The 26,098-nt window shown below is 36.7% G+C and overlaps 2 protein-coding genes across 5 annotated transcripts in view; one reads left to right on the top strand and one right to left on the bottom strand.

The window, feature by feature from the left end:
* Positions 1 to 3,775, top strand: part of CNTRL (centriolin) — an 87,696-nt gene extending 83,921 nt beyond the window's left edge. For all 4 annotated transcript variants that reach the window (XR_003523860.2, XR_003523859.2, XR_003523861.1 and 1 more), the window contains one exon: positions 18 to 3,775. Coding sequence is in view for 1 of the 4 variants with exons in the window: in XM_027616751.2 (XP_027472552.1) it covers positions 18 to 41 (24 nt within the window). In the remaining 3 variants the exon portion in view is untranslated. The remainder of the gene's footprint in view (positions 1 to 17) is intronic.
* RAB14 (RAB14, member RAS oncogene family) lies at positions 2,160 to 26,079 on the bottom strand. Its single transcript, XM_027616753.1, has 8 exons — positions 25,817 to 26,079; positions 17,034 to 17,092; positions 15,861 to 15,914; positions 14,425 to 14,602; positions 10,352 to 10,418; positions 5,817 to 5,904; positions 5,449 to 5,479; positions 2,160 to 4,448 (listed from the first exon to the last, which is right to left on the bottom strand). Exons 2-8 carry the CDS (start codon positions 17,083 to 17,085, stop codon positions 4,271 to 4,273), a joined length of 648 nt encoding a protein of 215 aa, XP_027472554.1. The 5' UTR covers positions 17,086 to 17,092; positions 25,817 to 26,079; the 3' UTR covers positions 2,160 to 4,270.
* Between the last annotated feature and the right edge of the window lie 19 nt (positions 26,080 to 26,098).

Genomic DNA, 26,098 nt, shown 5'->3' with positions numbered 1-26,098 from the left:
TCTTTGTGTTCCTGCAGGAAAAGAACTGCTCAGCCAGATGAGGAAATCTCTGAGGAAACCCCTTCTCTACTACCTCCCTGCAGGACTGGAAGGCCACTCAGTTTCGCTCCAGATGCGGTGAACTCCAATGCTGCACCTCCGCTGTAGCTCAGCTCACTGTGCTGAATGCCGGGGTTTCTGTAAATCACATGTACATATGGGAAGAGTTGTATACAGTTTAAACCTGGATGGCTGGGAGGGTTGTTTTTTTACTTTTGAAATGTGTTGCCATAAAACCAGTGATTGTAATTGCAAATTTGAGGCTATAAATTGGTAAAATCTATAGCTACAAAGAAAAAAAAATGTACTCAAGCCCTTCATTTATAGTGTCAAATTTTATTTTTGAATTTTATTTAAAATCTCTATTTTCATATGAAAATAAAAGATAAAATAGTCTGTCATCTGACTTTACATTTCATAGATCTACAGTAAAGCCATCAAACATTTACCTTCGTTCCAAGAAAACGGCAATTCCAAATGGCTCTCCATCTTTGGCCTGGAGATTGAAGTATGTTGTACCTGTCAATGAACCTATACCACATGGAAATAGCTTTTATAAAAACTACTACACTTGAGGTGCTTTTCCTCAACCAAAAATATTCTTTGGTGGAAAATTAGCAGAATCTGACCCGGTGGTAAATTCAAATTGTGTTCGACTTTTAAATCTTTGAGCTACTGTAATTAATGGCTCCGCTCCATGATCTACAAATACATTATTTCTCTAAAAACAAGAATAGCAACTACTGTCACAAAAGACCATGTGGCAATAGACTTCTCATGGGTAAGAGGAAGTATGAAACTACATGTTCTAGATTAGGTTTTAAAATACTCCCAAGGCCTGTTCTCTAGGCCTGTAGATAGCTTCTGAACCATAACCATAAAGAATGGTGCAGTGCAGTCATCCCTCTCCACCCACGGACGTTTGCATTCCCAAGAAGTTGTTTGGCCAGACCTGGACCATTAATTAAGGTATGGGATAAACAGAATTACAGTAAAGGCAATGGAAGTGGTAGAACACAGCAAATTCTAGAAAACATCTACTTCCAAAATAAAAATTGGTTTGTTGTGTATCTTTTGTACTTCACATTCTCCTTTCATTTTCACAGGCCTTAGCAAAATGCTGAAAAGTCAGGCCTCTGCACAATTACTGAAATCACTCAGGGACACTTTTTCCCACCCATTCTGTCCCTATGCTGACTGAGGGTAAAATATCTTCTTTCTAAACTGCCACATGAACCCTCTCTATTCCCGTGGACAGGAATGGAAGGTAATCATTCGGTGTAAGGGGGAGTGACTTGAACCAGACATCTATACAGAAAGGTAACACCTGAAACAACGGATATGTGAGCAAAAAAGTTCTCTAAAAAAACAAAACAAAACTATAGTCTGGAATTAGGGGAGGTAACTAATATGTGAAGCCAAACACCTGGTTCCAAAAAAGACATCTTTCCGAAGAAACTTTTACTACCTCTAGTATTATGTGAACATCACCACCAAAAAAAATTTTTTTAATCAAGGTTACTGCATCAAACACTTTATTATCCATGAAAAACACTTGAACATTGCACTGGAATATCTAACCCATAAAGAGTACTGAGCACCAATTTACTAATCAAGAGGGCCTCCTCAGAGGTGCAAGGTTAACAAGTAACCCAGAGAAGCAGGTGGCCCCACAAGTAGTAGTAAACTCTCATGGATTAAAGATTAATAAAAGAACTTCACATTCTCTCCAAAGTGTACTTGCCCAGTGTCTGGCACAGGTATGTTACAATATGACAACTTGCTATTTTTGAGCACCCAAGTTTATTACAGGGGATTACACATGCAAACAACAGAATTTGGCCCCAAGTACAGTCAAGGGAGAACATTATCAGGCACCAAGTGTGCTGATCTCACACTGAAAAAGGTCTACTGAAAACACTGCAAGTGTGATCCAAACACAAGGACAAAACTAAGTCAATTACTGAGTGATGTGGAGGTATATGCTATATACGTAGACTTCTCTTTATACAATAAGGACAATTCTCCAATAAAAACTGACAACTTCTGCCAAATAATTGTTTGCCTGAAGAAAATATGAAATCCTATTGTAGTTCAGAAAATAATGCAAACCATTTTAATTTAATCTAGATACAGGTACTTTATTTACAAATATTTAGATTAATAGCATTTCGTTACATCAAATGAAGAGTACAGCAGTCTGAATAAATCCTGTCACAAAAACAATTAAGACCCACTGTAACTAACTTTGGGAATCGGGGTATTGCACCTAAACAAGCCGCAGTTTTTAGTCTGTGATTGCTACCTTATATCCCAATGGGTGGTTGGTTTTTTGTAAATATATACACACACCAGCAGGTCATGGTCCCTGGGTGAGTCCCTTGTGAAGCAACAGGGTAAGCAAAATGGGTCACTGAAAGTCTTTAACAGAATATACCAATCTACTCCAAGAATCTTCTTTTTAAAAAAGTTAAAGACAAAAATAAAGATGAGTCCACAAATTAACCAAATCCTATTTTCTGCACATTCCAGTTTTGGCTTTTATTTAACATTGACTATACAATACTCCAGTACTACCACGTTTACAACCCAGAAAGCCGTATTTTTTATTTTTACTTTAGTGTCTGTAAAGAGGGATTTAAAATGTGTATTTTAAACACAGCAGTTGAGCTGAGTGATTTTATAGAACATACTAAGGTTTACCTATCCTACTTCAAATAACCTCAGTTCTCCATCTTAACCAGGAACTCAATCAGAAATCAATCAAAAGAAATGAAGAACTTGGTAAAACATAAGTCTGTTGTCTAAAGAGATTGTTTCCCTTGCAATACAGTATTCTTTCAGTGGCCAAACCACCTAGTGCAAAGTAGTAACTTACTTTGTATCAGCACAAACACTGAAACACCTCAGAAACACTTTCCCTTTTACAAAACAACTTATGCCAACATGACATAAAATAGCCCCTCATACTACAAACACATGGGATATCTTACATTACTTCACTGTAGTGTTAAAAATGCACAATTTAAAATCCCTTAACAGCAGACCTGCGGTTCTGACTGTCCGGTACACAATCTCACCATTCCGAGAAGATAAAGGTATAAAAGCTTAAAATGTGCAATAATAAACCCAGCCTTTTTTCTTTTTCTATACAGTAAGGCAAGAAATGCAGCCTGTAATGCAAAAATGTTTACAAAGAGAAAAGCAGGTTAGCACATTGTCGATTGCACAAGAACAGTTAAGAAAATCAGCAGGTAAGAAGCCACAGTGCAAAGATGGAACAGCATCTGCTAGTGTCAATCCTCTCACGCTAGGAGCTCTTTCCAGCATAATGTCCCCAAACACTGCCAGCACCAGAGGCTGGAGCCAGTATTACTTGTGAACTGCAGTTGTGTCTATTTCCTTGTGTGAAATGCAAGGGAGTAACATGGTCACATATAGGTCATACTGTACAAACTGGTATTTTATACTGTTCCAATGCCAGTAATCAATTTATTTTCTTCATTAAAATAATATACACAGAATGTATTGTTAGTTCGGTTCCTTCAAATTTTATACATATTTACTTTCTGCTAAAGAGAAAAGGATAAAATGGTGTAAAAAAAAGAAAGATAAAGCTATTAATTAAGCACAACAGAAAAGTGGATATTTTCCCTGTGCAAGGCTAGGACAGAAGGAAACCTCCACAAGAAAAATGCCACCCACACAACAGGAAATTTATCCAACGAAAACAAAACAAAAGCAGTTACAGAACCCATTCTCTATCAGAAGTCATTTCACAGCAATAAACTTATTGGTTACAACAGACATACTTGAACAGTTAAAGATGGGGAGAAAGGCTTAAGATATCCTCAAATTAAACCATACAGTAAGACAAAGCCTTGCCAAAAAGAGGGAAGGATAAAAATCATTTAAGTCCAGCATCAGTGCTCAGTTTAAATCATGTACTGGTGACATACCTATCACGAGGACAATCAAGGGGAAAAAAAAGTCTAGATTTACCATGCAGGAGAGATTTATTACTCTACTTGCCTTTTGATAACCTGATTACATCTAGTTGTTTAGCAGTTTAGTATTTTGTTAAACTGTTTTTACAACAGAGTTGTTTTTTCTTTTTTTTTTTTTTTTAATTAAACCCAGTAAGATGTACAGAAGACAATGAGGCAGTAAAAAGTACTGCTTCCAACAGACAGAGGTGAAAGGTCAAATGGGAGCTACGGCAAAGAGGTCACTAGCAGCCACAGCCTTCTCTCTGGGGTTGGGGTTCGCTGGTTAGCCGGCCTCCCTGTGGAGCTGAAGGTTTGTGTTGTACACCAGACTCGGCAGCATTCAGATCCAGGCTTCCATCCTGAATGTTCTGATAGATTTTCTTGGCAGCCTCAAGGAAAGCATCTTCTACGTTCTCTCCCCTAAGAGGCAAATGACAACTTTATTGGAGAATCACAGCTTTCTACAAAAGATAAGACATTACACACTGACCTTTTGCTAACTTTTAGTCAATTGCCATGATGCTTTCAACTTAGCCACTGTCATCTAGTAAGTGATTACCAGTAATGACTGAACTAAGAGAACAACTTGGGGAAACATTCTCTGTGGAAAGCATATAAACACGGTAGTAACAGCTGTTTCTACAAACCCTATTTGGATAACTGGATGTGCTCTATTCATTAAAATGTTATATATTAATATATAATGAAAGTGAAGATATTACAAAAATGGCCTATCTTCACTTAAGAAGAAGATATTCTAAACAGAAGTGAGATTCCAGGATTTGTACGATCCGATTAGCCAATCATCAACTATACTTTTTTTTCATGTGATGGTGACATATTCGTGCTCGACCATGTTCTCACTTCAGTTCTCTTAGTACTATGGATGAAGCTAAAAAAAAGGGGGGGCTAGCTTCTCACCACAGCAAGGAATATCTGGCTTAATAAATGAAGAACTCTAATGGGAGTCCTGGGGGGGTTCAATAATGGACATGGAATAACGATTAAAAAACATTAATTATGCTTCTGATTATTCTTAGACATTGTTTCCTTAAGCCATGCTTTTTTATCAGAAGTATTAAACGAACAGATTACCCAAGCTTGAGTCCAAGATACCAAACTCAACCTCAATTGGGAAAGTCAAACACTTTTGAAATGCTAACACAATTTCATTTATTAACCTGGGTTACCAGGGGGCATAATCAAAGTACAATCTTTTAGGTGCAGTAACAAAAAAAATTACCTTTGAAATGTGAAACAGGAAGCAAAGGGATGCCTGTTTACTGTTCTTCCCACAATAAACATTACACATATACATATTATTATATGTATGCAAATACATTATACATTTCTCACATGTATGGTTCTACTTTGAGAAGTCTGAATGTAACTGAAAATGATGAATTTTAGCAATACTTACGTTTTCGCACTTGCTTCAAGGAACAATAAGCCTAAAAATTAAAATTCAGACTATGATTAAGACATTTCAAATTAACTCACAAGGGCATTTTCTTCGATAACATATGAATAAGAGTTTCCCGTCAGCTATCAGTCCTCCTACCATAGTATTTTATGAAACAGTATGTTAGTTTGAGATGGGGGAGTCTTTATATTTGTCATTAAATACTTGCACTACCCCCAACATGAATGTCAAATAGAAACACATTTCCTCATTCTTGAGATTTAAGCAGCTGGCATTAAAAGAAAAGTGTCAAATAATCTGCAGTATCAAAATCCCACCTTTTCTATGTGTGACCCCAAAAAAGCCATTAAAAGTCTTAAACCCACCATTTTCTTCAGCAAACTGTTTGGCTTCTTCATATGTAACATCTCTCTGTGCCTCCAAATCTGCTTTATTTCCTATGAGAATTATTACCTAATTTGTAACCAAAAGAAAGACATCTTAAAACAAAAGCAACCATTTAAAATCAACCATGAAAATTCTGAAATCCAAAAATTTTGACAGAAAAAAACATGTGGGCCTAAAAAGGAAACCAAGTACCAGCAATCATCCAGCAGACAGATATGAGAATCATTAAGTCAGTACTATTAGGAGGGAGGTCAGCAATTATCTAGGCCATGGGCTAACAAACTTTCTGTATAGTGCAAAGAGTATGTATTTCAGGTCTCTGGAGCCCAAATGGTTTCTTTGCATATACTTCTTTTTTTTAAATAACCTTTTAAAAATGTAAAATCCATTCTTAAAGGCTTGCAAGCCATTATAAAACAATATAGCCCATGAGGAACACCTGGTCTGGGCCAAAGGTTATGATTTATCTGAGTAAGATTACTGAGGGTCAATGCACAAGCTCCAGGGGATCTGTGAATACACTGAAATTAAGCACAGAATGCTGTAAACAAGAACATTTCATTGCCAAGAGAAGGCTCATGGTTTTCATCAGATTTCTGAGAGTCTCTGGGACCCTCAAGTAGTTAAACTACTAGTTCAACTCCTTCAGGATATTGGTAAGGAAACTAGTGCTCAAATAAGGCGAAGAGACTTGTCAAAGGTCACTCAGTGAGCCACTGGTAGAAGGACATTAGAACCAAGGGAAAAAACCCAAACTGTGACCTTCAAATATTGTCTTACTCTACGCTAGCCCGAGGCAGCCCTAAGTTTGTAGCAACTGGAAACAAATGTCTGTGTTCCATGGGGAACAGTGTTGGTGGGAGGAGGGGGTGGGGGTACACATATGCAAGCGAGTTCAAATCCAAGGCAAAATATCACACACACCTACACCCACTTTGGAATCATTTATGTAAGTGAAGTTAGGCCAAAGTTAAAGGCAGCTCTACAAAGTTCTAAGAAAAAAGTTTGCAGCCTTAGGGAAATAGAGCTTTTTGATCTTTATGGTGGTTTCTGGGGGCTGGGGGGTGGGGATTTATGGATAAACTGTCTCTGTCTATATATATAAGCTTATCTGATACCAACTGGTGATCCCCCCTCCTTTCCCTTCCAAACAGATGTGGTAATCCAGATGCAGATACCTTAGGAATGGATGGTTTCAACCAAAAGTGATTTCCACTGTTAACTTTTTCTCATGTGAAACTGCAGCCCCTGACTCTCCTGTTTCTTAAAAATGATGTCCAATGAACTGAAGAACCATTGTAATCTGAATGTAAACCTTGAACAAGATTAAGCAGTATAACAAATGTGAGCATTCTCCCAGTGTGGACAAGGGCCCAATGAGGAGGGAAAGATATTTTCACATGAAGTCCACTAGTCTTTTAAAGAATAAGGTAAGAACACTTAAGGAAATCAATTTTGTTTTTTTAAATCACGGCTGGTAAAGTCACGATGGCCTAGCACAGGGCCATTGTAAGACAGGTACTCGAAACATCTTGTATGTCAACTATACTTCAATAATAAATTTCTAAAAAGTTAACATTGAACTGCACACTTTAAATGGGTAGATTATGTTAATTATATCTCAATAAAGCGGTTTTTAAAAGATAATTTTAAAAAAAATTTTAAACATTTGCTGAATGGAAACACTGCCTCCTCTCCCAATTCCTTAAGAATTTCCCAGCTGTGCTTCCCATCATCCTGAAAGGACACATAAAAGTGGCATGCTAACCAGACCGAGGTATAAAATATACCACCAACGAAATGGGAAAGTATGTAATTTCTGCATAGAAATTGAAGGCATCATAGAAAACATAACATTTGAGCTGGACCTTAAGAGATTTTCTTCTGTAGGGGAGGAAAATTTTGCCATCCCAAGATAGTCCTCTTTGAAATATTTATTTTAAGCTGGTTTATTTTTAAGAAACAGCAGACACAGGTGAAGCTCTGAAAACCCAAAAGTTATCCTTTAAGAGACATTTACATTTATAAGAAAAATCTCCATTTTCGTTAAGGGTGTTTCCCTCTCAGTACCAGGAAGAGGGGGTGGACTCAATCTCTAGAAACTTGTAACAATTCGATCAATTTATTTCTTAGACAAGCCCTAAGAATCTTGAAAGGTAAAATTCTTCCTCCCTAACACTTTCTTCTGAAGATGTGGTAAAATTTGAAGCAGCATAAATGAGGCAGGAAAGACATGGCTCATTTGTCATTAAACTCCTCTAAGCACCTTCTACAATGAGTTTTGTTTGCTTAATATTTTTCTTGAAATAACTATAGAACCACAGAAGCTTACAAGAGTAGAATGTCTATATACCCTTCACCAACCATCCTCAATAGCAGCATCTTACAGACTCAAAACCAGGGAAGTGACTTTGGTGCAATCTATGTCCTTACTCAGATTTCACCAGTTGTACACACCTGTGTGTGCATACAGTTCTATGCAATTTCACTGCAGGTATAGATCTGTGTCACCACAATCAGGATACAGAATGGTTCCATCACTAGAAAGGAACTGCTTTGTGCTGCTCTCTTTACAGCCTATGCACACCACTCATACCCTTCACCCCCATTTGCTAACCCCTGGCAACAATGCATCTGTTCTCCTCCACAATTCTGTTTTTGAGAATATTTTATAAATGGATACATATATACAGTATGTAATTTTTTGAGATTAACTTTTTTCACTCAGGTAATGCCCCCAAGATCCATCTAAATTGCCGTATCAATAGTTCATTTCTTTGTATAGCTGAGGAGTATTTTATAGTATAAATGTACCAGATTGTTTAACCATTCACCTCCTGATGACCATTTAGATTGTTTCCAATTTTTGGCTATTGTAAATAAAACTACTATGAACATTCAACTATAGGTTTGCACGTATACCTACAGTAGGTTTAAGATCATTATGGATATGAAAGTTCCAGGCACAGTCCCTAGCTTAAGTGGCAAATCACGATGGGGCACCTGGGTGGCTCAATCTGGATTTCGGCTCAGGTCATGATCTCGGGGTCATGGGATCAAGCCCTGAGTCAGGCTCCGCACTCAGCAGGGAGCCTGCTTGAGGAATGATTCTCTCTCCCTCTCCCCGCACCCCTGCTCATGCTCTAAAATGAATAAATCTTAAAAAAAAAAGGCAAATCATGTTAACTTTGAGTATAATTTATTGCTGTTCCCTGATAAAAGCCAATCTTACCACTGATTACTACCTATTTATTGAATCAGACCTCTGATAGATGGTTAAGTACAAAGCTAAATGAGACACAGGCCTTGCTCTGAAGAAGCTCAGAGTCAGTCACAGCTCAGTACCTTTCCTCGCTTGTTTCTGGAATGCCCCCTCTAGCATTTACTAAAACCTTACTCATCCTACAGTCCCAGCTCAAACATACCTTTCTCTGTAAAGCTGGTTTCTCCAGATGGCATGGCTTATCCTGGGCACTTCCCGCAGTGCACATACCAGTTGCTCTAACTTATATCTCTCTCGGCTTTTCAGCATAGTTATTTGTATACACACAGCTATCTCCTTACTAGACCATTAACATTTTGTGGGCCAAGGGCCACATTTATCTTTGGATACTGCAGAGTCTGGCATGGGAGGTGGCCTTTAAAATCTCAATAAACAGGGCGCCTGGGTGGCTCAGTTGGTTAAACGACTGCCTTTGGCTCAGGTCATGATCCTGGAGTCCCGGGATCGAGTCCCACATTGGGCTCCCTGCTCAGCAGGGAGTCTGCTTCTCCCTCTGACCCTCTTCCCTCTCGTGCTATCTCTCATTCTCTCTCTCTCGAATAAATAAAATCTTTAAATAAATAAATAAATAAAATCTCAATAAATATCTTCTCAGTCTGGTGAAAAAGCTAATTTTTATTTTCATTTTAAAAAGAAAATTTTTTTAAATTTGCAATTTGAAAATATAGCACAATAATGGCTACTTTTTAAATTTTTTTTAATTTATTAAAGTATAGAGATGTTTTTGTAAAAAGAAAAAATATTTAATTAAACTAATTTTTAAATGCAGAACTCTATTTTTAACCCTAATTTTACTGAGATAATTGTAGATACACAAGCAGTTGTTAAGAAATAATAGAGATCCCCTTATACTTTGCCCAGTTTCTTCCAATGTTCCAATCCAACATTCTTCCAATGTTGAATTCTTTCAACATTTTACAAAACAAATGCAGATCCCTTTTTAAAGTGATTGTTTCAGAGTTCACCGTCTCCATCTGACATGAAATCACCACCCCATCCATAACTTTCATTTTTTTTTTTAACCACAAACATGAACAAAAACCAAGTATAAGATGTAAAACCTAGGGTAATTAGTATTCAAAAAAAAATGTTAACTTCTCTTCAATTAATTTAAAAATAAAGACTCTCTCATTCTTAGTACCCATATACAAAAACCCTACTAGCAAACGACTCCTTTTGGGGTTAGCATACATCTTAAATTTTCTGTGTAACAGATGTTATTCAACTTACAGTATTTGGATTGGTGAGATTCCTTGCATCTGTCAACCAGCTGCTTAAGTGATTATATGTACTTCTTCTGCAAAAATTAAAGTTTACATTTGTGACTACCACATACAATTGCCATTTCAATTTTTTAAAAAAGAAATCTCAAATAAATAATATTCCCTTTCATCAAAAATTGTGTAATGTGAACATACTTTCCAGAAATCTAGCCAAACCTACTATTTTTAAATAAATAAGTCAATATCCAACAACTTTGCTAATTACATATAGAAGTAAATTGTTTACATTTAAAGGCACATTCATAAACAGACCAATAAGCAAGCAAGGAACAACACAGAAAATTAATGGAAACAATTCTGAACTCAGAATTTCTAATCTGAAGTAAAAGCTAAGATTACTGTTAAATCATCTATATTTTCAATCACAAAATGGGAGAAATAATACCAAAATGTCAAACAAATGATATGTTCAATGGCAAACATGTTTGCATCTGTTTCAAATTAGAAACCAAGATGGTCACAGTACTACAGACTGATATAAGTCACCTTTCTTTCAAGAGAAAGTTAACTATGACAACATAAAAACTGGCTTTAAAATGGCACTTAATGTATTTCACTGGAAATTCAAGCCCCCAGACATCAGAGTGAGTTTATTCTAACTTTGTATTCTTATTTACCAGTAGCTAAATCATTTTGCAATTCAGACTGCCCTATTTGTCCACTTTCTCCAAGCAAGAGTTTAGAAACTCATAGGCTCATTTGCACTAGCCAAACAGGCCCAAAGAAGGCAAGCAAATCCAAATAATTTACAATATTATGTGTAGTAGGTAGAATATTAATATTTATCAGACTTCACCAAAGGGGTCAAATAAAATTTTGAAAGTTAAAAATGTTTGATTTATATACATTCACAGAACATTAATCCATCTTATTCATTTAACAGGTGAGAAAAGAGAAGCTCACAAAGATTTAAATGAATTTCAGAGCCGGGCCTTGAACACTCTACGCACATAGTGTCCTCAAAAGTGTTTCAAATTTAGCCTTGTGAATATATTCCATGAACTCCAGCTGCCAGTACCCATATAAAGTTGGATATTCCAAACACTTAATCCTTTCCCAGTGGAAACTGAAAAGAAGTTGTAAGGTTCTCTCTTACTGTGCTAAATTATGTTACATACAAATCACCACCTAACTGTAAAAAAAAAAAAAAAAAAGGTCAAATAAATAAAAGCAACATTTCCCCAATGTTTTTAAATTTTCTAAGTAAAATCTTCTAATGGTCAAATATTTTTAAAAAGCATAAGCCGTATCACTTTATTGTTCAATATTTGTAGTTCCTGGCATACCTTGCCTTTACACAATAGATTTATCCTACTTTGTTTACAAAAACTTAAATAGCACAAATCCAAAAATATTAATACCAATTTTGATAAATTTTAAAATGTCAAAGCTGGCAGCAAGAGTGAATTACAAACTGCCACCACTTTGGTAAACAGAAAAATCTACACATCCTTTTTAAGTATCAAGATCATGTAAACTGTTATTATTTAGATGTGCCTATAACCTCTGCTAATAATTCTGGTAATTGTTACTAATTTAAAATTCATAATTTCAAACCTATAACTATAGCAGCATCCCAATATTCATTAATTAGTGGTAATAGTGCTAAAAAAAAAAAAAAATCCCTAACTTTGCCAAGGATGTTAAATGACATATCAAACAACTGATAAAGCCAAACAAACTGCCATGATCAACTATGCTGTCAATTTAAGGACGTATCTGGTAACAATTACAGTTAATGCCAAGAATAAAGGTATTATTAAAGCAGAACTTTCAAGTTTGCAAAATGTCAAGGAATAATAGAAAAAAAAAAGGAAAAAATCAGTGTCATGGATGCAACATGTCACTACAAAATATCAACAAAGCACCTGTCTAAAGCCTGACGTACTTTTTTTCAATAATAATTTTATTGTGATATAATGAACTTACCATAAAGCTCATCCTTTTAAAGTGTACAATGTTGTGGTTTTTTAATATATATCCCAAAGTTGTGCAGTGATCACCAGTATCTAATTCTAGAACATTATCAACCCCAAAAGAAACGCTGTACCCATTAGCACTCTCTCTCCACACCCTGGCAATCCACTTTCTGTCTCTATGAACTGGCCTATTCTGGATATTTCATATAAATGGAATCACACAACATTGGCCTTTTATGTCTGGCTTCTTTCACTTAGCAAAATGTTTTCAACATTCATCCACTGTATAGCATGTATCAGAATTTCTTTCCTTTTAATAGTCGAATTGTATTTCATTGTATGAATACACCCATTTGTTTATCTATCTAATGGACATTTGGGGTGTTTCCAGCACAAGTACTTTTGATGACTCAAATAGACACAACTTTTTTTTTACCAAAAGTATTTCCTGTGCCTAAAAGGTTATGTTTAAAAGCAAACCATATAAATGTATCAAATCATCACCCTGTAGACCTTAAACTTACACAATGTTATATGTCAATTACAGTATCAGTAAACATGGTGGGGGAGGGGAACACAAGCACACTCACACAAAGCAAAACAACACTTTAGATTGATAGACTCTAAGTACACATCACCACATTTAAATTTATTAATAATGGACTTTTTAATTATGCAAAGTCTTCAGGAATGCATCCCTCATTAGGATGTCCTGCAGAGAAGGCCAGGTCTTTAATATTCTTCCCACAAAACCATTTACTTATCATGTTACCAGTTGCCCCGCTACATAGAAGAGCATTAAGGCTATTTTGCTCTCTTCTGCCATGAGATTACCCAATTCCGGAACTCAATAAACTTCAACCACTGTAATTATAATCAGCCACTGTCTTTATTCCAAGTCCACATTTCCCAAAGTGTGTTCCTCAATAAAATAAGCTCAGGAAACACCAAACTAAGCTACGTGTAAGAATTTCTTTAATGCGGGTGCCTGGGTGGCTCAGTCTGGTAAGCGTCTGCCTTCGGCTCAGGTCATGATCCCAAGGTCCCGGGATTGAGCCCCGCACCGGGCTCCCTGCTCAGCGGGAGGCCTGCTTCTCCCTCTCCCACTCCCCCTGCCTGTGTTCCCTCTCTCACCCTGTCTCTGTCAAATAAATAAAATCTTTAAAAAGAATTTCTTTAATGCAGAACTTCTCAGGGTGCTAATACGTTAATGTGCACTGTATTGTGACTCTTCAAGAGGAAACAGTATAAAGCATTTCTCAAAAGGAAATATGCTTGAAAGTCCATTTGGTGTCACTCACCCATCCCTACCTCCCCCCAAAAAAGTAAGACAAGAGTCACACTGCTTTAAACTGGCACTCTGCATTAATACGAAAGGTGATCCAGTTCATTTTCTAGCTTAGCACAGTTTAATAAAGTGGCGCAATCTTCCATGTTTTCTGAAGCCAAATATTTATGGCCCAGTTTTGTTACTTTCTATCAAGTGCTTTCAGTTTCCAGAAATAGCGAAGTTGAAATAAATTTAATTTTGCTTCATGAAGTACTGTAAACCATTTCATTTTAGAACAAAAAAGAATTTAAGTAAATGAACAATTAAATACCTCACAAACACCTTCAGATGCAAGCTTAAGAACTTTTTATAATCTACCATGTTGGATTAACAAAACTACTTAATTCCTTCCCTGACCTTATTTTGAAAAGGTGTCAACTTTAACACCAGAGACTGAACAGAGTAACTCCTCAAGACTTGCTTTCTACTGAAGTGAAAAGAACAAAGTTTGGTATAAAATATTATTTCACCTCAAATAATTGAACTGATGCTGCTTTTCAGAATAGTATTCTTCTATTAGCTCCACCAGCATCTCCTAAAGTTTTTCTTCAGTCATATCCACTTTCAGAAAAGGAAATCAACATGTTACATCAAGTCTTATACAACAATGTAGAGAAATAACCGTAAGATCCAAATAAGCTCATTTATAATCACACAATCACAAACTAAAGAATGTCTAAGTCAATTAAAAAAAAAACAAACACAAGCCACACTGCCTAAAGGAGATTTCTTTTTTCAAGTATGAAGTCTGAAAAAGTATTAATCTCTTACCTAGTGATATCATACACCATAAGCGCTCCTGCAGCTCCTCTGTAGTAGCTTCGTGTAACAGCCCTAAACCTCTCCTGTCCCGCTGTATCCCAAATCTGCAGTTTGATTTTTTGGCCACTAACTTCAATTATTCTTGTACCAAATTCAACACCAATTGTGTGAGGACAATCAGCCATAACTGTTAGAGAAAAAAGAAATATAATATTCTAACTTCCAGAAAGCTTCAGATTAAGACCAGCAGGGAAAAAAATCCACTGGGTAATTAATTAACATATTAATGCTTGTAGGCTGTAAGTGGACTAAGCTAGCACTGAAAAAAAATTAGCAAAAACACAGAAGTCAAAGAAATTTGACTGCACTAAAACAGGGGTCAGCACACTTCTGTAAAGGATCAAATAATAAATATTTAAGTTTTGTAGGCCAAAATGTCTGCCACAACTACTCAACTCTGCTGTTGAAGCACAAAAGCAGCCAAAGACAATAAGTAAAATGAACATGGTTCTGTTTTAATAAAACTTTATTTACAAAAACAGGCAATTTCTGGATTTGACCCACGGGCTATTGTTTGCTGACCCCTGGATAATCTGCTAATTAAAAATAAAGATTTTTATTAAGTTCTTCATAACACCAACCTTTTGCTATTTAGACTTCTGACAATTATTACATATAACAAAACAATCAATGGTTTTAAGACTCTAGGAGTTGTCAAGTTTTTATCCTGCAAAATACTACCAATATCTCAAAGAAAAACACATATAATATATATCTACAATTACATATTGGCAAGTTATATATTTCCAATCCAAAAGACAAGTTTATTAGTTCTTCCTTATAATTAGGCCATCGAAAACCTAAACCCACTATTCTCTGGTACAAGTACACACAGACTGCTAGAGATTTCATAAAATTTACATTAAGCAAGAAAAAAAGCCATAAAAATAATTTCAACTGTATTTAGCCTATTAGTTACATAAAATAACAGGCCTCCTCCCCTACCACCCAAGACAGAGTTATACTTCAAATATCAATCAACCAGTCCTGGATATAGAAAGAATTTCATTTAAATATTTCTAATCTATTATTATTTAGTTAACAAATGATACAAGCAGCAAATTTCTAAAATGGAGAGTCAGAGAAAAGATTATTTAAATTTGACATTGTAATATACATTTTTAAAAATTTTCTACCACCAAAAAAACCTAAACAAGTAACTCAAATTATATATGGTATATAAATTAACACTCTATACATGCAGGTGTATTTCATTTTATATGCACCTATTTAAAAAAAATTCCCTCCCTAAAGATGAAAGTATATATATATATATGGAAAAGTTGTATTTAAATGCAGAGAGGACAATGAAAATGACACTTTTTAAAAGACAGGAAAGTGAATATAAATTTATTTTATTTTTTTACCTTATATATTGAACTTACATTTTTTTTCTGTAAATTGATGAAGTAAGCAAGATTTTCCTACTCCCATGTCCCCTGTTTAAAAAAAAAAAAAAGTTTCAAGTGGCAATTACATTTCTCAATTTTATACTCATAATTATATGCAATGATTGCTATACCCCCTACCATATTACATCACAAATTTCTGGGACACTTGAAAAGATGAGTCTGAAAAACCCTACAGGTCACTTTTCACTGTGATCTATAAATTGACTATTCCCAACCTTTAGCAGTGATAGAATTAAATTATTAATTATGTTAGTAAATAACTATCAGCTGGGAAGTGCTTTTCAACAGAGAAACTGTTGTAAAAGGAGCACTTTTTAACTTTGAACTGTTTCACAGTTTTGTATTTTTTCCCCCTTAATCCATTCATAAAAGCAAAAGACTTCTGGGAATAACAAACAGGACAGCATATAACAAGCAAAAATAGTAAGTTTTGGTAGTCTGACTGACTAGATCCCATCTCTTCTTATATTCCTTGTATTTCTTACAGAATTCCACAAAAGAAAAGCATGTGCATTATATGAAAACCGTAACAGATGTCCTAACTATACTACAGCAATTTAACCCTTCGTGAAGGAAGTATTGAGCCCACCATTACACCAAACTGTTCTAATATGAAGACTTAAGTGAAAAGTATGTGTACTTTCAACTGAGTTCTTACAACTATACCTGGGTAAACAACCCTGTCTTTTAGTTTGAGCAACATATTGAAACTTAACAGAAGAACCACCAATATTATATTTTATGTATATCACATAATTACTCTGAATCAACAATGTTCTCTATCAATTTTTGGAATCCAGGGGGCTCCATGGGCTTTCATGGTATTTCTGGAATGTTATCAGTGCTCCTAGGAAATTAGTACCATTTCCAGGATTAACAAGCTTTCAGGTAGCCCTGAAGAACAATCAATACCACTTCAAAAGGTACCCACCATTGTACTACAGAAGTATCCAGGGCTACAGTGCAAAACATACATCGTTATCACAAAAATAAATTAAAGAGGCTTTAATTTTGCAGTAAAAAAACCCAAAAAACAAAAAAAAAAACCACTCACTTCTTCTGGAATGGTATGTTAAATATTAGTATATAAATATTTTGTATATTAAGTTTCTTTGTAGAACAAGAGCATAAGTTAAATAAACTTACCAATAATAATATATTTAAAGATGTAAGAGTAGTTGTATGGTGCAGTTGCCATGGTGGCACTAAAAACAAAGAAAACTGTGTTACTTCAGAAGGATATACACAAGTTATCCAGGTGATCATTGCTAGCCTTTAAAGATATATAAAATACAGCATACTTATTATAAACAAAATGTTGGCTACAATAAGCCAGAGTAAAATTGCATTTTCCAAACTGACCATTATATCAGACAATTCCATTATTTCACTTTAGGGAATATCCAGTAAGAAAAGTTACTGTGGAAAATTTCAAACAAGGAAATCTTTATAAATGTGAGTTAAACTTCATTATAAACAGTCTTCCCCCTTTGAAGTCCCCACCCATGTCAACTGATCAAGTGAATTACTGATGGCCAACTCATTCAGAACTCAGATTTTACAAGAGAATGTTATAATAAGTAACCACTAACTTATAAACACATAAAACTTATAAAAGTTATAAAAAATAACTTTTTTTACTCTACTTTAAATCATGGTTAGCATAGCATCCAAAAGACCAATCCAACTATTTCCAAACCAAATTACTGCCAGAATTAGATAAAACCACATGAAACTGTTGTTCTTACAGACTTTTTTTAAAAAGTCAATTATTTGCAATTTCATATGGTTCAACCTAATTCAGGATTTGAAGATCAACATGTAACAAATGCTTAACTATATAATAGCGCTCTAAAAGCTGAAATAATGGCATAAAATACTACTTATGGTTGTAAAATCTGCAAGTTTATGTATTAGAAGACATTTAGAAAGATCACAGCCTATTCTCTGCCTTCAGGTATACTTAAGCTAAATAATGCTAATTTCTTTCTGCTTTTAATAACTTAAAATAAAAACCTCTCCAATTTATTCAAATGAATGCCTTGAATGTGTCAGACACTGCGCTAGGTGCTAGGGAAACAAGAGGTAAATTCTAATAATGGCAATAACTTCCATTAACATTTATTCTCAAACCAGTTTTCAGCTTAAGGAAAGATAAAAATCATGCACGTGCACACGTATGCATGCACACACAAAGATTTGGCCCCATTTTTAAAAATTTGGTTTCCAATTTTTAAAATATAATTTTTACTGTTATGGGCAATTGTCAGATTATACAAGCCAAATGTAGTATGACTGCAGAAATTCATTTACTAAAACTGACAAAATTATTGTATAATAAGATTTAACCTGTAGAAAACGTATGTATTTAAAGTAAGTGGATTGTTGTTACCAGGGAAGAGAAAATTGTTAATTACATCACTTCACACAGGATTACATTTAACAAAAGTGGATGCCCTGCTACCCATTCCAGCTTCACATGTTGTAGCACTTTCATAATCAGTCTTCAACATCACTGAAAACTCCCCTAACCAGTTCGCTCAGGAAGGGAATTTTTCTAGTTAACTGATTCTGAACATCATCATAATTTGTTTCCCTTTTTCCAGACACTGGGGACTCAAAACTTTTAAGAATGAACTTGCTCCTGAAGCTAAAATTGGTGTGAATTATTCACCAAATCTCTGAACCAGATCCCAAACACAAGGAACAGAATTATCTTTCACAAAAATATTTAAAAGTTATTAAATTCTTCACCTGCATTCTTCCCAGAACCCTGTAATTAATTTTTAACTCCTTTTTTAAACTCTTCTTTTCCCAAACTTGGGGAAAAGTAATCATTTAGTCACCTTGAAATTACTGCTTCTTCCATGCTCTTCACCTTCCTTTCTCTCTTACTGAAAGTTGCAGCTATATACACTTTGCTTCCTTCCATTTTATGATGTTAAAACCAAGGCCTCGGGGTGCCTGGGTGGCTCAGTTGGTTAAGCCTTTGCTTTGGCTCAGGTACTGATCCCAGGGTCCTAGGATGGAGCCCGCCATCAGGCTCTCTGCTCAGTGAGGAACCTACTTCTCCCTCTCCCTTTGAGCCTCCCCCATACTTGGGCTCGCTCTATCTCGCTCTCAAATAAAATCTTTAAAAATTAATTTAAAAAATTAATTAAAAAAATAAAACCAAGGCCTCAACAATCCTAACTTCTCCTTGAAATGCTCTAAAAGCTAATCATGAAATTAAAAGCCAATTCCAGTTGTATTAATTTGTGTATTGCAAATTATCACACGGCATTCATTAAATATCTGCAAGACGACTAATTTTAAAACTTTTTTAAATTACCAAGCATTAATTAGCATAAACTATTCCCAAATAAAAGAGAATGATCACTTTTTCAGAATAAAAACCAGTCTTCACCTCACCACACAATTTTCTGGTTCAAGTTTCTTTTAAAAACGAACCTTAAAAGCTACTGGGATGCCTGGGTGGCTCAGTCTTAAGTTAAGCAGCTGCTTTTGGCTTGGGTCACGATCTCAGGGTCCTGGGATTGAGTCCCACTCCCCTCCCCCCTGCTCGTGCTCTCTAATAAAATCTTTAAATTAAAAAAAAGGAAAGCTATTCAAACTTAATTTCAGTAGATAGTGAAGGCAGAAAGTATCTAGCACTGTAGCCATTAACACAACAGGTCCTCCCTCTCTTATTATAAGCTTAGATAGTAGCTAGGTTTAAATATACTCCCAAAGTTTATTGGTAACATTCACTCAAAATTATGTATTTGCAGTAAAACATTTAAGTGGGCCCTTTTAAATATTAACCATGCTTAATATTGTTCTAGAAAAGGATTTCTCAACGTCATTTCTTGAACATGAATGAAACATACCACTGTTAAGGTGAGGAATGTACGGGAAAAACTTTTCCCCCTATTACTTAAGGATGCTTTTGCTTTACTCAAAAGTTAAAAAAGGGGGAATGAGAGTAAAAACTGGTGGTCTAGTTCACTCTGAAAACACGAGTCCATTCTAACACTACCATCTCCACTAATTAAAAAACCTTGGTAATATTCTGTAAAACTTGTGCACAGCTACTGATGTGATTAAAATGTGTTCTCCATGTGTTACAAAAGCATGAGAATAAAGTTCACAGGCAGATAAGACCTCCTTCATTGCCTCTGATTTCCTTAAGAGTACTACTTTCAGACAATAAGCATCATTAAATACAGATGAACAACAACCTGTAAACTAACAAACAATTGTTACAGTTCCCATTTACTGGGCACTTAATATACTCCAGGCAATGTGCTAAACATTTTACATGCAATCTCAATTAATTTTTACTACTACAGCCTTATAAAACAGTGACTATAATCCTCATTTTACAGATGAAGACTCAACAGGTAAGTAACATGCCCAGGTCACACAGCTAAGTGGTCAAGTCTATACTGAACCTAAGACTGTTTTAACTGCAGAGAATCCCCTCTTACCCACTACACCATTCAGCCTCCTCCACAGTTACGAGATGTACCATGAAACCCTTTAGTGGTACTTAGGGACACAAATCTTTCTCAGTTCACTCACGTGGTTCTAATTTAATACTCTAGGTAGTATTAAAAAATTATATTCAGAGAATGTACTGTATTCAGGATTTATAGATATGGATAAATGATAACACTAATTCAAAAAAAAAGTTTTTGAAGGTAACATTTGAGAGTAAACCGTATCATGATCAGCACTACTTTTCCCTACATAAAATTCTTACTTAATTCTCACAACCTTGCGGAGTTATTATCATTATGTCCATGTAAAAACTGAAGAAATAGGGGTACCTGCGTGGCTCAGTCGCTGAAGCGTTTGCCTTCGGCTCAGGTCATGATCCCAGGATCCTGGAATCAAACCCCACATCGGACTCCCTGCTCAGTGGAAGCCTGCTTCTCCCTCTCCTACTCCCTCTGCTTGTGCTCTCTCACTCTTGTGCTCTCTTAAATAAATAAATAAATAAATAAATAAATAAATAAATCTTTTTAAAAGCCCAAAAAACTGAAGAAATTGAAGTTTGGAGAAATTTGCTAATTTGGCCTGTGTTACAAAATAGTAAATGGCAGAGCTGGTCTTGAACCCTGATTCTAAAGAACATGATTTTCTCTAAGGTAGCTTATTAAAGGCATATATATGTAGAGTGATACACACACACACACACACGTGGACTGATAAAATAAAATAAAAAAATCAAAGTCAAAGAAAAATGGAGAATAATTACACTAAATATTTAGGGTCATAGTTTTACTATCAGTGCATGTAAAACATAGCTCTAAATTTCCTGTCAAGAGAAATGATTACTAAATGCACACTGAACACGGATGATTGTTGCATTACCCCTTTAAATATTAACTATACCTAATATTGCTTTAACAAAGGATTTTTCGACATTAACAGTAACTCTTAAGCACAAGAAACACATCACCATTAAGGTAAGGAATATATTTAAAAATGGGGTGTGCTACTACATAAAACTCTGCAGTGTGTTTTTCACTTAAAATGATGGACCTATTTCCAGGCCCATACACAGAGCTCTACGTGGTTACTAAATGCACATTAAACACGAATCATTTTTGCCCCAAAAATAAAATCGCATGGTCTCCATATAGTTAATCAGACACCTCTCCAAATAAAATTATACAGACATATAAATGACTGCATTTGAAATGTGCAGATAGAGGTGAAGGTTAAGGAACTTTCATACACTCTGCTTATGGGAATCTGAACTGCTACATCTTTGAGAAGTAAACAATATATTTTAAAATCTTAAAGATAATCCAAATCACCCTTTGACCAAGAAGTAGCCCAAAGATACAAAATCTTTAATCCGTAACGTTACAGGTCCAAGTGCATCTAATACAGCATTTTTACAGAAAAAAAAAAAAACCCACAAAAAAACAAAAAACCAAAACTGGAAAACAATTGATCTATACTATCAACAGGGAAATGACTGAATAAAGTACATCTGTATTATGAAATAATATGCATCTAGTTTAAAACCCTTTAGATACAGATGTATTAACCTGAAAATATATGCATGATTTTAAGTGACAAAAAGCTGACAGAATTTTATGCAATAGCTTCTCCCATTTTTAAATACATACACGCATATACACGCTCTCTCTCCCAATCCTGTATACAGATAATATGGAAGGAAACACACCAAATTGTGAAAAATGAATACATGGACTGAGAGCAGAAAAAGGATAGGAAAAAATTATTGACTTTCTTTATATAACCCTGCACTAACAGTATAAGCATATACTATATTCACTGCTAATTTTCTACAGTATTCAAAGTAGAAAATAAAGAACTCTGAAATATCTTTAAAGCATTTTTATATATAATTCTAATACAAAACAAAAACAAGCAGCGCCTGGGTGGCTCAGTCGGTTAAGTAGTTGACTCTGGATTTCGGCTCAGGTCATGATCTCAGGGTCCTGGGATGGAGCCCCAAGTGGGGCTCCACGCTCAATAGGGAATCTGCTTGAGGATTCTCTCTCCCTCTCCCTCTGGCCATCCCCCAGCTTGCGTGTGTGGGCGCTCTCTCTCTCTCTACAATAAATAAATATCAAAAAAAAAGAATAAAAAAAACCCCCAAAATTCCCATTCATAATACTTCCAACATTACTTCCACATTTACAATAATATGGGGAACATCATAGGAAGTCAATCATATGATCAGCCTTAAAAAACACTCCAATAATTGACAGTATTTTTTTTCTTTTTTCAATAGCTTGGCTTTTTACTGTGTTAATTTATGCACTATGTCTGACTAATCCTTTCACAACTGTTTTACAGCTGTTTTACTCTACTTCTTAGCATATATGATGTTACCATGTAATTTTTACGTAACTTATTCAAGACAACACAAGACAAAAACAACCCACAAAATATTCCAGGTGATTTAAAATCTGATCTTCATTGTTAAAATTAGTAAGCTTGGTTTTGTTTTTGTTACATACAAGACATTTTGTTATAAACACCACAATCAAGATAGACTGCTTCTGTGATTCCAATACAAAAATATTTGTTGAGCATTTACTAAGCACAAAGCCTTGGGCTAGGCTTTGACAATATAGTAATGATCAAAAAACAAAACAAAACAAAACAAAACATTGTTCCTGTCTTCATGAAACTTAAAAACAGAAACAGTTTGATTTGCTTACAAGCTCTCTAATGTGGATTGCTACTTGATTTGTCAGTCAAGTGGACACAAAACTTGGGTAGTTATTCTAATAATATAATCTAATCAAATGAGTGGTCAATTTCCTTTCCTCAGCAGTAATGCAACCTCTGAAAAGACCCAACCATTTCTGACACCCCCTTTAAAAAACTCACTTTTGACAAGACATTTAATGTCACATTTTTACATAATAATATAAAAAAAGAAATGGATTCCTTCCTGTGTCCAAAAAAACACAAAATTTCCCAGTTATGATAGTATGCTATGAAGAAGTACTCCAATACTTCACCTCTGTTCATAGAATGAAAATACTTAAAGGAAAAAAACAAAACACCAAAACCCTGTACTTACTCCAAGAATTAAAAGGATTAATAATAGCAAAAATTTTACTGATGAAATATCATGTCTGAAATTTGCTTTAAAATAATTTGGTGGAGAGGGTATAGGTGTATATAGATAAACAAGACTGATCACTGCTGACACTGGCTGATGAGTATGTGAAGGCTCATTATACCACATATATTTTGTATATGTTTAAAACTATTTAGAACATAAAATTTTTTTAAAAGTACAGTATCTTTGATACCTCTATTTGTACACTGCTGTCTCCAACCATGCCTGGCATTTTTAACCACACAAAAATGTTTCAAGCTTTAAAAGAGAGAAAGAAACAAACACCTCTCAGTAGTCCTATCTGAACATACTTGCCTTAACCAAAAGCTTACTCTAATAGTACAAAATCTTACTAAGATTACGCAAAGATATTTAATACTGATAAAGATTAGTTTTAAGAACACTCCAAATTCTGTTGCACGGTTGAAGTATGCCACAATAAAGTTTAACATGAAATACAAAAAGCAAAAACTTTTTAAAATGTAGCTTTAATTTCAAGGAATTTTTAGGTTATTAGAATCTAAAGGAGTCTTACATCTTGACAATAACTGACATTTACTGAGTGCCTGATATATGCCAGCTACTTTATAAACAATCTCTAATCGTAGAAACTCACTTTACAGGTAAGGAAACCAACTCAGAGAGTTGATATATCCGCAGTCATACACTACCAAAGGGAAAAAGATTAATAAAGCCCAGGTCTAACTGTACAACTCTCTGAAGCCATGCTCCTCTCTCTATTCAACAAATATTAAACATCCACTATATGCCTGGCACTGTTACAGACAATGAGGCACTTAACTATATGCTAAGCAACGTGTTAAGGGTGTTTTAATCCCATTTAATCCTGAAAACAATTCTAAAAGGTAGGTACAATTATTCCCTGTATAGATAAGGTCACCGACTCTGAGAGGCTAAGTAACTTGCTTAAGGTCACTCAACTAGAAAGTGGCAGTATTGGAGTAGGAACCCTCCAAAACTCTAACCACTACATGCCTCAAGGCATGAACGAATAAAAGGACCCAAGCAGAACTCTGAGGAAAAATTTAGTAAAGTGCTGAGGGAAGAGGGAGGGGGAGCTGGATTACTGCAAGGTCAAGTCTGTCTTCAATAACCACATCTAAATAAAAGACAATTGTGACAGTAAACTTTACAAGGGTTCAAGTGGGCTCTGACACTTGTGTGGGACCAGCAGAAAAGCACTTGCCTTCTGGGAACCCCCGTTTCTTCTTCCAATATAAAATGAAAATCTTGCCGTCTCTCCTCCGGGGTTGTGCGGAGGAGGACTGGGCAGTGGGGCAGCTGACACTACAGACTTTCAGTTATAAAGGAGTCGTCAGTCGTCATCCCATGCAAACACAGGAAAAGAATCAAGCCGTAGGTACATTTTAAATGGTCACGCTACTGTAACACCAGCCTAACTTGAGTGTAGTAGAGAAACACCAGGCAAGTGTGGGGAGAAGCCAGTATGTCGGTACCATCAGTAGCCAGGCCCATCACAACTTCAAGCCTCAGTTTCCTCACTTGTAAAATGGAGATAAGTTTACTTATCCCCAAGGGCTACGCGAAGCAAGAAAAACCGGTGTGAGGACAGCTAAATCTGCGCCTGGCTCACAGTAGAAAAAACCATCAAACGCTTGTTTTGCCTTCTTTCCCTAAATTCTAGAAATGCCAAAAAACTTTTTGTCTTCTTCCCTGCTTCTACGTGCTACCTAAGCTCGACGCCTTAGGGGATGTCACAGGCCTCGTAGGGCCTCACGCAAACCAGAACCTCGCCAGCACAGACCCTTTCCCCAGCCCAAGTCCACCGTCTGCCCACAGCGACAAGGACACCGGAGCTCCTCCAAGATGCCGGCGAGGCTGCGAGGTGCCGCCTTTTGTACTCCGGGCAGACGCGGCCTGCGGGACGGGGAGTGCCACGTCTGGGCTCGTGGGCTGCGAGGAGGCGCGCCTCGCGTGGCCAAATACCGCGGGGGTGGTCTGCAGCCGCCAGAACGGCAGCGAGGAGAGGGGCCTGCGGGAGGTGCGTGTCTGCCCAGTCCGGCCGAGCAGGCGGAGCAGGCGACACGAACACACCCTTCCCCGCACGCCCCGCAGAGCTCTCGGCTGGGCGGACGCAGCGCGGGGACACCCCCGCCCCCGCACGGGAGTCCCGTCAGGCCGGGCGCCGCGGCGCCCACAGCCGACCCGGGGCTCGCCGCGGCCTGGCCGGGCCTGCCCTGTGGCGCCACCCGCCCGCCGCCCAGCTCGCCGTCGTCCGCGCCCCAGCCCCCGGAGAGCCGGGCGAGGAGGCCTCGGCCGGACTGACACTGCGGAGGGCCCGGCTTACCTGGGGGGTTGCTGGTGGCTGGGCAGCTTTCCGGGCGGGAGGGGGGCGTCAGGACGAGGAAGAGGAGTGCGGGCGCAGCGGGAAAAGGGCGGGGGCGGTCGGCCGAGGCCCCGGCAGGTAGCGGGCTGGCCGAGGAGGTGCAGACGCGCTGGCGGTAGTAGCGGTGGCAGCGGCGACTGCTCCCGCGGCTCCCTCAGGATCTTCCTCGGGCAGGTCCAAGATGGCGGCGCTCCCTGCACAGGGTTTCCTGTCACCCTCGCAATGGGCCGGACCACAAAAGAA

This window comes from Zalophus californianus, chromosome 13, assembly GCF_009762305.2.
Source record: "Zalophus californianus isolate mZalCal1 chromosome 13, mZalCal1.pri.v2, whole genome shotgun sequence".
Lineage (NCBI taxonomy): Eukaryota > Metazoa > Chordata > Mammalia > Carnivora > Otariidae > Zalophus > Zalophus californianus.
Note: the sequence above shows the minus strand (reverse complement) of the source record. Positions and strands in the feature narration are given on the sequence as shown.

Excerpts from the sequence above, each read along its gene's own strand:
- RAB14 (XM_027616753.1), bottom strand. The coding sequence starts at position 17,085 with ATGGCAACTGCACCATACAACTACTCTTACATCTTTAAATATATTATT. Across the intron at positions 15,915-17,033 it reads CTTTAAATATATTATTATTG|GGGACATGGGAGTAGGAAAA; the intron begins GTAAGTTTATTT and ends TTTTTTAAACAG. Across the intron at positions 14,603-15,860 it reads TCAATTTACAGAAAAAAAAT|TTATGGCTGATTGTCCTCAC; the intron begins GTAAGTTCAATA and ends TTTCTCTAACAG.